Source organism: Neopelma chrysocephalum, unplaced genomic scaffold, assembly GCF_003984885.1.
Source record: "Neopelma chrysocephalum unplaced genomic scaffold, ASM398488v2 Primary Assembly neopelma1_119, whole genome shotgun sequence".
Lineage (NCBI taxonomy): Eukaryota > Metazoa > Chordata > Aves > Passeriformes > Pipridae > Neopelma > Neopelma chrysocephalum.
Window position 1 is genome coordinate 5,697,383 of NW_020897781.1, and position 11,584 is coordinate 5,708,966.

Here is an 11,584-nt window from a genome sequence, read left to right on the forward strand (position 1 = left end):
TCAGTTTAACTGTTCTTTTCAGTGAATGGAGCAGAAGACATTGTTCTTGTTTCATGTTCCTGGCACAGCTTAGGAGGTAGCTGAGCCTCAAAATAATGTAGCAGCTAAAATATACAGTAGGGAAAAGCATTAAGGTAATGGAAACTCAACATTTCTAATGTTCCAAACATATGAATAGAACCCGAGTCAGTACATTAGACAATTGACTGGCTTTGCTTGAATGCACGCAGGAATAAATGGAAACATCCTTATTTCCTATCCCAAGGGGCAATTATTTCACAGCCTGGGTTTGTGCATTAATAAAAAGCAAGATTCCATTGTCTGGTAGCTAAAATATCCTCCTATATATGCTGCATAAGCAGTTCAGCAGCAGAAACAGGAAAAAAGAACAGAACTCTAGCACTGCATTCTCTAAACAAGCTCTTCCCATACCCAGCATTTTTCTGTGTATATATATATATATATAAAATCCATAAAAATACATGATCAGAATGGTATATTGTTTGTATATTTTAGAAGTTAGTCATCATGTCCTGGCTGCTCTTGTGCCTACAGATGTTCCAAAATGCTCATTTCTGAAATGCTACAAGAGTCTAACAAATGCAAAGGCTGGAATTTCACACCTCTTTAGGAGAAAAGGGGACTGGATGGCAACTCAAAAAACAGCTTTCTGCCAGCTCACCACTGATATAGTCACTCATTTCTTTGAGCTTCCCTTTCCTTTCTTCTCCCTGCACACCGTCAGTGTTTTGTCTTTATCCTTTAAAAGGAAAAAGGAGGACATAAAAATAATTTATAAACAAAGCATTCAGAAATTGTGCATATTTTCACTTCTCCACATCTGTGGAAGAAACACTGCCATGATGTGAACCCAGTTCTCACTCCCCGTTACAGCCCAGTGTCCCCATTCCTGTTTGCCCAATCCACTGATCCTCAAGGATGGATGAGGTGTGGAAGTGCCAAGGACACACTAAAGCCCAGATTCATGTTCCTTTTCCAGAAAGCACTGAAAGAAAAAGCCCAATTTCTCTTCAGGGAGGTTTGTTTGGCAATTTTGCATCTGAGACACCAAAAGCCCCAGCTCCTGCCTCACCACTAAGGCACAAAGCACTTTGGGGACTTTCTGCAAAATGTAAACTTCCTCAAATCAGTAAAACTGGGCTGAAACCAGATGGGAGACCTATCAGATTTCACACCCCAGGTTTTTGCAAATATTTGTCATTAGAGACAGATTATTCTAATAAAGTCAGATTCACTAGGAGACAAAGCTGGTAGGATTGATTTTTATTAAGAAGCCTTGCAGTTTGTGTTTGAGCTGCCTATTTAAGCAGCCAGCAGGCAGGATAATGACATCTGAGGAAGGGAAAAAAAAAAAAAGATTCTTGGAGATACAGAATGTGTTTAATTGAAACCATTAGTTTTACTGGCAAACAGCTTCATATTTCTGTTCTGTTAATCCGAACAAAGTGCTGCGATTATGACTCAATACATAATGTCCTCTAGTGCTACTCGCCCCACATTCCCCAAGTATAGAAAGAAAACAGAACTGTTTTCAGTTAACAAAACATTCCATGCTTCTATCCAGAATACTTTTATTATATGGTTATCATATACATCAGAATTATATTGGGAACATTTACAAATATGTAAAGATAGTTCGGAACCTCCATTATTCACATACACACTAACTCACACACTCGTTTTGCATGTCTAGTCAGTTATCAGGTGAATGATGCACAAAATTATTGCTTTGTGAACATACACCTCAGATTAAATCTAATCTTCAGTGGCAAGAATTGAGATTAAAAAAAAAAAAAAAGTCTTAAATACCCTGTATAACATACCTGTGCATAAACCTAAAGATATGTTTAGCTTACCCATTACCTTTGAAATACTTACCAAAATTAAAATTTGAAACCCATTTATAAAAAAAAAGTATTAAAAAGTTCACCATTATTTACAAATCCGATTAAATTACACATAAATAAATATTTACATTCAACACACTGCTTCCCTTAATACACATAAAGCCTCCCTGGAAATATTTTTTGGCCTTAATAGGCAAAAAAATGTAAAAAAACCCCAAAAAAAGGTATGTGCCTATTCTTTCAAGTTTCCCCCCCAATTTAAAATACAAGACAATATAAATATGTGAATAAAGCTGCAATATCCTTAGACACAGAAAGTGAATTTTCTAAAAGCATTTCATTTTGAACTATTCTCATTAAAAAAATACCAAGATAATATTAACTGCAGCCAACATGACTGCAGTTTTTAAAAGCCTGAATATTTCCATAAAAAATAAGCATGTCAAATGCCATCAGATAACTTTTAAGTCTAGCAGGATTTTAGTACTCTCTTATGGTAATCTGAAAACAATGAAAAAGAAAAAAAAATCCCCAACAAAATAGAACAAAAAAAAAGCCCCCCACAGAATAATCTTACTATTTTCAGGTGTTTATAAAAAAATTTTTAATGTACATAAATCTATATACCATTGTTTAATACTGCTTTATTGTTACTGTTGCGTTTAGAGAGAATAAAACCCTGAAATTGTATCAGATAACAAACAGGCTTCCAATCTAAAATCTGTATCTTAAAAACTGTACATGAAGCTGGTCACCACTAGATACTTAGATGTGGAGAAGAAATCTAAATATATCTCTCTGTGTATTTCCATCAACCCCCCCTTTATAGCACCACTTTTACAGCAAAGGATTCAATACATTGTACCAAGTACTTATCTTCAGGTAATTGCTTCCACAGAAAAGGGATACTGCAGCTTTTAGAAAGACTTGTCTCACGGATGGATCCAGGAGGAGTGAAGATCCTGAATGATATTGATATTTTTCCCCTTTTTCCCCTCCTTTCTTTAAAAAAAAAAAAAATAATAAAAAGACAAAACCAAAAGAAAAAAACAAAAACACCAAATCTCTATGTTCCCCCTGGCAAGAAGATCCCAGTCTGTGTTTAGGAGGAAGAGTAAAGTCTGGTTTTCCTTTCACTTCCTGTGCTTATCCATTTTATCCATGGTTTTGTTGGTTTCTGCAGGGCTCTGGTCGCCAGCGTTCATGTATGATTTATCTGCTATTTTTAATGCTTCATTTAGGTAGTTCTGGACGGATGTCATGGCAGCACAGATGGCAGCACTCCCAAAGCCATGTGTGATCAGGCTAAAATGAGTCAAACAGCCCTGGATGCCAGGGTCCAAGATGGGACTGGGTCTTGTGTTTCCAAGAGGAGTTCTGTCCTGAGTGAGGAGGTCCGTGAATTCCTTACAGATCTGCCTGCAAGACACAAAGGGATCACACTTTACACCACGGTGGGAATTTATGCAAAAGCAAATAAATAAATAAAAAAATAACAGAGCAGTCTGTATCAAATATTTGGCAGTCGTGTGGGAATTAGAGAAATTCAGTACTGCCTGAGCAGTGTCCAAAAGTAAAGCCTGTTTATTAGCACCACTTTCTGATGAACCTTCTGTTATATCTACATCATCAAAACACTCTGCAAAATGATCTCCCCACCTCTGGTGCCTGGCTGGCTCTGCATCATTTGCTCCAGATTTTAAGGGGGGGAGTGGGAATTCAGTGCTAGTTTCTATGAGAACTTTCACAGCTGCAGTTTAGTGATTTAAAAAGACTCAAGCAGCTGAACAGGAGATTCAATTTAGTTGTGTATATTCTATGTATATGCCCCCCATCCAGAGAGACCGAGGCCCTGCTCCTGCAAACACTAACACATATGCCTGGCAAAACATGAGTGGTTAATAATGCTCCAGCATATGTTGTTTGCTGCTTGCAAATCTGTCCCCTCGAAGGGATTTCACAGGAGCTGAGCAGTCTTAACAGAATCATCACTTTTATCAGAGTTTCTCAATCACAAACATCCTCCAGAAGATTATTATCAGTGCCAATCACAGTACCAATAATGAGCAGAAAGAGCAGCGCTCAGGAAAAATTATCATCATGCTCAAACTATAGGAAAGAGAGACTAGATTTCTAAACTTATAAGAGATAGAGAATATTTCTCAGGAAGGCTGGATAAATTCAGCAACAGGAATGTGTTTTGCATGCCTGATCTGAGCCTAAGGTTCAGGCTACACTGCTCTGCAATTGAAGCAAACTTTTCTCATATCCTCTGCAGAGCAAGGGTGCTGTCAAGCACAGGGAATTACGTTGAGCCCAAACCAGAAAACATCTCAGACCAAAACAAATCATGAACTGAAGCTCTGTTAAACCTCAGTCTGGGAAAGGAACCTCAGCAGGAAGAAGGGGACAGCAAGCACACCAGCCACCAGTTTAAGATTAGCTTAACACAGATATTTCCTACCAGAGACCTGTTCAGGACGTGGTTTATTTACAGGTACAAAGTGTCTGCAGAGCAGCCATAACCAAGCTGCTCTTCTTGACCCCTCCTTCCCTCTTTGTCGAGGTTTGTAATAGGAATTTACTTTTAAGCACAGGGACTTTCCACACCTACAAAAGGATGGCTTCCAGTGAACTATAAAAGTCTTCAGCCATATTAGGGAAAAAGGGACTATCCAGTTCTTGACTCCCAGTGTCCCAGGAGGAAAGCTGTGTGCTGCTACTGCCAAAGGCAGTCAGGAGGACACGGGGGCTGAGCTTCCCTGGCGCCCAGCACGCCCACCAGTAACTCTGCTTGGAGACACTGCACAGACAGAGAGGGGGGAACCACCTCCTGCTCCCAGTCCCAACACTGGTTCACATTCCCAGGCCACACCTGCATTCCAGACCCTCAACCCTGTCAGACCCAGGGACATCTCTCCTTAGAGGTATAGTTGTCTGGGTACAGGACATTTTCCTGATGTTTTTACTACAGCTTAAAGCAGTTTGGACCAGTTCTGTTCTTTTTCTTTTGAGTTATCCTACAGGATTGTTCCTATTATTATTGGTTCAGACTAAAATAACAGCTGCCACAATTGAATTCAAACCAAAACCAAATAAAAGGAATTGCTTCATCTTCTCAATTAAAATTATACATGAAAATGTACCAAACTGTTCCGCAGTCACAGATACTCATGGGCAGACAAAAGCATGTTTAAAAGGGAGAGGAAAAAAAAATAAAATCAAAGTTGAAAACTTACTTTGCAGCAAGAAGCATATTCTTTCTGTTTGCCATTTCATTGCGGCCCATGTGGGGTCTGGTTAAATATTCAGCCACTGCTTTGGAAGGAAACTCTGTCTCACAAACATAACCAAAGTCACGAGCAAGATGTACAGCTTCACCTGGTGTGTGTAAAAGAGTGCTTGTTAAATGATGTAACATCCATTTATCAGAAGAAAATCAGAGAAACTGAGGAAAAAAATGCTGTGAATTTTTTAAGTGTATTCTTGTTTTAGAAAAGGACACTACATTACTACTATATCACTCATTACCATTTTCTAATGGATGGATCAGTGTTTCTTCAAGTTTGCATCAAGAAAGAGAAAAATACATGGTACCTGCTATAAAAGAAAATTATCTTACTTTTATATAAGAAAAACTCCTGTCTCTCTCCAGAATAACTGCACAGCAAAGAACAGAATTCAGTTGATATCAAATTATCCACTGAACTTAAGAATATCTGGCAACAAAATTCCACTTATCCAATAAAAATTTTCAGTTTGTTTTCTACTTTTTGTAAGCATATTCATATAGAAAACAAAATTGCAAGGTGTATAAACTAGGCCACTTTTTTTTTTCATTAAAGCAATTTGATCAGACTTACAAAAAAATGGATTGACATGGTCAGTGTATTATCTGCAAGGTACCTGTGTGCATGTGCACACACATCAGCTCTCTGAAACCCAACTTTCAAGGAAAGGTCTTAAATGGAAGTTGCTCTTTTATTTGAGCTGATGTAGAAGTGAATTAGCAGTATTGTTAGATCATTCCTCACTTTTCATTTCAGTTGCTGCTTCTATTCCTATTAAATTGTGCCACTACCAGGAGCTGCTTTAAACAGAAACACCAAACAAAAACCACACACATACATACACATATATATATACACCCTTCAAGTCAGTGTAGCTGACAGAGGGGCCACAGAACATGGTACAGATTAAAGGGGCTCCAGTTTCCTATCAGGAAGTAAAAAGCTATAAATCTCACTTTATATTCTTGTTTATTAGAAAAGCTTCTGAGGATACCGCTGAGGTAGGGCCAGGCTTTGGAGTCAGCTGCCCCAGACTTTTAAAGTTCCCCAATAGGGAACCAAACCCACTAATGTGATGAGTTTCACACCTTTTACCATCCCTGCCTGGCCCTGCACACACCTTTATGAAACCCAAAACAACCTTTAAGAAACACAGACTGGACAAACATGGTTTTTGAACATCTTGGCACTTAGGAGAGTTGCACCATCCCTTCCATGCAGCTGTGAGGATGAGGAGCATTAGCTGGGTTTGTGTGAGCAGGGCTTAGGGACCAGATTTGAAGGGAGAAGAAGGGGGACAGGAGTCCCTCAAAGGCAACATCCCCATCATGCTCACTTTAAAATAAATAAAAAGCTCTCCATTACTTTCACTGGCTTTCTAGCCTTTCCATGCTCTGCCCAGAGGATAAAAGCTGTACACAAAGGAAAAAAGTTCATTTTAAAGACACATACAAGACTGACCTTCCACCAGAGATGTCAATAGTGTCACATTTGCAGCTTTCCTTCTACCAGCAGGAAGATTCAAGCCAATTTTATCCAGTTTTTCCCTTAATGATCTGCCACCATTTTTAGATTTGGCTCTGTAATTAAAGAGAAAAAAGTGGACTTATTTATCTTGGGGGAACACTTCTTTTTAAGATGAGAAATTCCAGTTACTGACATTCAATAGGGTTCTACTGAGGTGAAGATAAAAAACAGGCTCTTTTCAAGTGACCTACTTTTTAAACGCTGTACTACAAACCAGCCAGGATGAAACACAGCAGGTCGAAATCAAAATGTTTCTAACTGCACCACTGAAACCAACAGCTGTAGGACAATCACAAGCCAAATTAAGCGTATGCAAAAAAGGACATCTAAAGTGTCCTTGTAATGATTAATCAGGACCACAAGATTTAATCAAAAAATGGTTCCATGGGGAAACAGTTTGTGTTGGCCATGAGCTGGTTTTGAGACAAAAATTGAACTTTAAACAGAGAATGAGAATTGCTGTCAGAGCTGTTAATAGCACTTCTCGAGAGGTAGCAGAAGTGTAAAGAAGTTTTATTTCCAAAGCCTATTAGGATTCAGTGTCGTTGGGCTTCTTAAGAATCAGTAATTCGCTAAAAGGCTTTCTTAGCTCCTCGTTATGCTGATCTGGCCGCTCTCACACCCCAGCACAAGGGAAATCGCAAACAATAGACACGGAGGGGATGGTGGGAAGGGGAGTGCAGCCTACCTTCTGAGGACTCCTCCTAGCAAAGAGGCATTGAGACACTCCGGGGGCGAGAGCCGCCTCTGCACCTCTGCTACTGTCACTTTGTATTTCGACGTGGAGCTCAGCAGGGAAAGTCTCCCCGGAACGGAACAAAACACTTCGTTGGGGTTTATGACCACCCCAATTAATCCATCCTTTTGGCAGGGGAGGCTCAGAGCACTGTTTTTCGTTAGGGAAATGGGACCTACAGGAGGAGGAGGGAAAGCAGGTATTTTGTAAAAGGGAAAAATAAATAGGAAGTGGCAAGTGAATTTCCTTTCTAGAAAAACAACCCAGAAGGCAGGATTTCGTTTGGCATTAAATGCTCACACCACTGACCCCCATCCCCAGTATCAATCTAGGGCACAGGGACCGAAAGGTCCCCACAACTATTCCCGACCAGCTGGACTTTGCCACCGGATTCCAAGGAGCTGCTGAACACAACTAAGAATGCTTTTCAAGGCGCACAAACCCCACATCTCTGAAGCAGCAGGCTGCAAGTTAGCAAATCCGTGCTTATGAAAAGCCCGACACAACTACAGACTCCAAATTAGCATCCTTCAGCTACTGCCAAAAACTCTTTCCGAGCCGGGGCAGGGAGAAACCTCCCAGCTCCCGCTGGGGTTCATCTTCCACCTCACACACGCAGATTTAAGAAACTGCCTTTGGAATTTAATCCCAACAAATTCATAACAGACAGTACAACAACAGAGAGGGATGCAGCCCAGGGCAGAACCGAAAGTAAAGCGTTGCTCCTTAATAGCTTCAGCCTTAAGGTGAAAAGGGACGACAAAGGCTTTGTTGGAAGGAGCAAACCACTGATCCAGCTTTTCCATGCCCTTTCAAAGCCACCCAGTTCACCCAGTGATGTGCTGCTGGCTCAGGGCACCGAGCGAAAGGGTTAAAGAGCTGAGATCGGCCCCACTCCCGGAGGGGGAAGATTTGTCAGTGGTGCATCTGACAGCGAAATTATTCTCCCATGAGCTGAAGGCAGCAATCAGCGCTCTGACACACACTTCTGCTTTTCCTCAGTTAGGTATTTGTTTGAAGTCTTCAGAGGAAACTTCCACTGATTTTTTTTTTTTAGCACAAATTTGTTTAAAAACAAAAGCAAGGAAAAAAACCCTAAATGACTGTAAATTGAGTCAATACGTCTCCCTCCTTCCTCAAAATCTCAGCTACAAACCAATTTCGATTAAGATAAAGCCGAGCAGGCTTCTGTCAGCGATCTCATTCCCTTCTCAAGTCTTGCAAAGAAGTTAAAAAGAAAGTTGGAAAAAAAAAAAAGGGAAAACCCCCCTGTCTTCGAGTGCTAGCAGCAACAAAAAAACCCAAACAAACAAACAAAAAGCAAAGCCCCGTGTCATTTTACACACACATATTCCAGGGTAGATTAAATTCGGTTTAAAGTCCCGGTTTCGATTAAAGCCACAACACAAGAGCACACTAGTGGGATCAGCCGGTGTCCCCCGGAGGAGTCTCACCCCGGGGCAACCCTGGGGGTTTGTCCCCGCCGCCACCTTCCCTCGGACAGCGTTAGAAAAATCCAACGACTGAGAAAGTGGAATAAAAACCCCTCCACCCTCCCGATCCCAAAGGATCCGTCTCTATAAAAATAATAGGGCGTCTCTTCACCGGTGCGTCATTAAACTTTTAACTATTGACAAGGGAAAGTAAAACAGCGGTGCCACCTTACTGACCTTTTCTAATGACTGTCTGGTCATGCATTAGTAAGTGTTGATCTTCCACATTCTGGAAAGAGAAAGGGGGAGAAAGTTTCGCACCTTGAAGAGCTAAGAGGGAACAAGCTGGGTGGCTTTTGGGAAACCCATCCCATCCCCGCGCGTCCCCATTTCAAGGGCCGAAGGGGAGAAAAGATGGATTTCTCTCCAGGGACGGGGATGGGGCAGGTAAAGCCGGGATGTGCAGGAGGGGACGGTGCCCGGGGAGTGCCTGTCCCGCCTCCCCCGCTGCGCGGAGCGGCCCGAGGGGGATGTCTGGGGGGTCCTTACCTGCACCTCCTCCATCTGGTGAGCCATGTCGTGCAGGCCCAGGTTATCGGCCAGAGCCGAGGCGTCCAGCCCGTGCCCGTGGGGCAGGAGCAGCTCGGAGCGCCGGTAGGTCTCCCGGCGGCTGCCGGCGGAGCCGCTCTCCAGCGCCGAGAGGTGCGGGACGAGCCCGGGGCGGCCGTGCGGGGCGAGCCCGGCCGGGTCCTGGCTCTGCCGGTTCGGCCAAGCGCTCTGCTGCTGGCTGGGGGGCGGCGGCGGCGGCTGGTGCAGGGGGTTGATGGAGAAGGGGTCCCCGAGGTGCGAGTAGGGGTCGCTGGACTGGGAGTAAGGCAGCGGCTGGTATGGAGGGGGAAAGTAGGGGGGCTGGAAGTCGGAGGCGCCCGAGTGGGAGAGCGGCGGGGCCGGGCTGTACAGGTGCTGGCTGACGGCGGAGAGGTGCGGGAGCCGCGGGTTCCCGTTGCTGCTCCCATCGTGCCGGTCCTGGAAAGCACAGAGGGGTGGGAGAAAAGGGGGCGGCCGTCATCAGGGGCAGCCTGGACTCGGGGACACGGCGAAACGGGGCCGCGGGTGGTGGCACTTGCTGGCACTGGGGAAGGAGAGAGCACAGCCGAGAGCCGCCCTGCTGCTGCCCAGGGAGCTTGCTCTTAGTAGGGCAATTCGCGGAAGAAGTCAGCCCCGCTCCCAGAGAAGAGACTGCAAACCAGTTCTCGCTGCTCTGCTCATCGCAACTACACCAGACCAACCCTCCCGCTTGGGCAAGTCATCGGAAGAATCATTAAAATCAGAAAAATTCAAATCAGCGACGCAGCTTCATTTCCGCCGCGCTGCCCTCGCTGGGGAGGAGATACCGGAGCCCGGAGTTGAGGACCCGCCGCCCTTGGAGCGAAAGGCCCAAGGGTCCCCGGCACCCCCATCCCTCCCACCTCCCGAGGTCCCGGGGCTCTGCCCGACGGCAGCGGCGCGGCCGGGAGGGACGGCGGGGCTGCCTCCAGCCCGTCCCATCGCCGCTGCTACCCCGATTTCCAGTCTCAGCAGTCAAAGCTGAAATGTCTACATTGAGCTGATCCAGAGATTTAGCAGCTTCTGGCTTCACGGTCATTAAAATAACAGGGCTAGTTAATAAGAGGTGAATGGGGTCCCAATGGAGCGTGAAGCGGGGACTGCAGCTAATCTGTAGGAGCCGAGCAGGCGGAGCGGGGCCGGGGGGGCACAGGGGGACACGGCCGCTTTCGGAGAGATCAAAACCCGGGAGCACCTCGCGGCGGGCGGGAGCCGCTTCCGAGAAGCTTGGGAAGGGTTCGCCCAGCCCGGCTGCTACCTGCCGGCCGGCCCCTCCGCATGGCCCGGCCCTCGCCCGCCCCAGCGGGACCCGCAGCTCCGGGAACACCCGCTCCCGCACGGCGCTGCTCCACGGGCGCGTGGGGGAGGCGGGATGCCAGCTCAGTTCTCCCAGCCGGGGCTTTCACCCCGTTTTATTCGAGAGTTCAAAAGACTGGTTAAAAAAAAAAAAATCAATTCGCACCTCCGAAGAGGGGGGAAAAAAAAAAAAAGGCAAAAAGCAAACCGGGGGTCTTCGGGCAGGGATAGATCGCGCCCGGCGGGGAGGCGGAAGAGACGGGCGCCGGCTGGGAGGGAGCGGGGCGGGCAGCGCGGCGCGGGGGCTGCGGAGCTCCGCGCTGCCCAACGCCCGACCCTCCTGCCCCACAGCCGCCCCCTCCCCGCGCTTCTCACCTCGCAGTCCTCTTCGTACTTGACATTATCTGCTAGTTTCCACAACATGGCGTCCAGCGTCCAAACCAGGTGTGCGGAGCCGAAAACAGACGAGAGCTCAGCCCCCCCCCACGGGCGGTAAATCCACGTCGGCGCTGGGGAAGAGGAGCGGCCCCCCGGACGGAGCTCAGTTGGCAGGCATGAAGGCAGATGACGGACTAACCCTCCGCGCTTATGGTCACTCGGGTTTTTTTCCCTGCCCAGACGCCCTTAATGGCAATAGGATTATCCTAACTCCTCCCCAGGGATGGCTCGGGCGCCGCGGCCGCCAGCCACTCAGGAGGGAGCGCGCAGCCCCAAGCCACTCCTTCCGCGCCCGCGGAGGGGTGGGCGGGCAGCGCGGAGCCGGAGCCCCCACAACGCCCCCGCAGCGCTCAGGGCACGGGGGGCCAGTCCCACCCCGCGGGGAAGGGG

The 11,584-nt window shown here is 46.1% G+C and overlaps 1 protein-coding gene across 1 annotated transcript; it reads right to left on the reverse strand.

Moving 5' to 3' along the window:
• Window positions 1-3,001: 3,001 nt before the first annotated feature.
• Window positions 3,002-11,179, reverse strand: TFAP2C (transcription factor AP-2 gamma). The gene is made up of 7 exons (XM_027697372.1): window positions 11,132-11,179; window positions 9,404-9,880; window positions 9,092-9,143; window positions 7,374-7,596; window positions 6,620-6,738; window positions 5,108-5,249; window positions 3,002-3,287 (listed from the first exon to the last, which is right to left on the reverse strand). Exons 1-7 carry the CDS (start codon window positions 11,177-11,179, stop codon window positions 3,002-3,004), a joined length of 1,347 nt encoding a protein of 448 aa, XP_027553173.1.
• Between the last annotated feature and the right edge of the window lie 405 nt (window positions 11,180-11,584).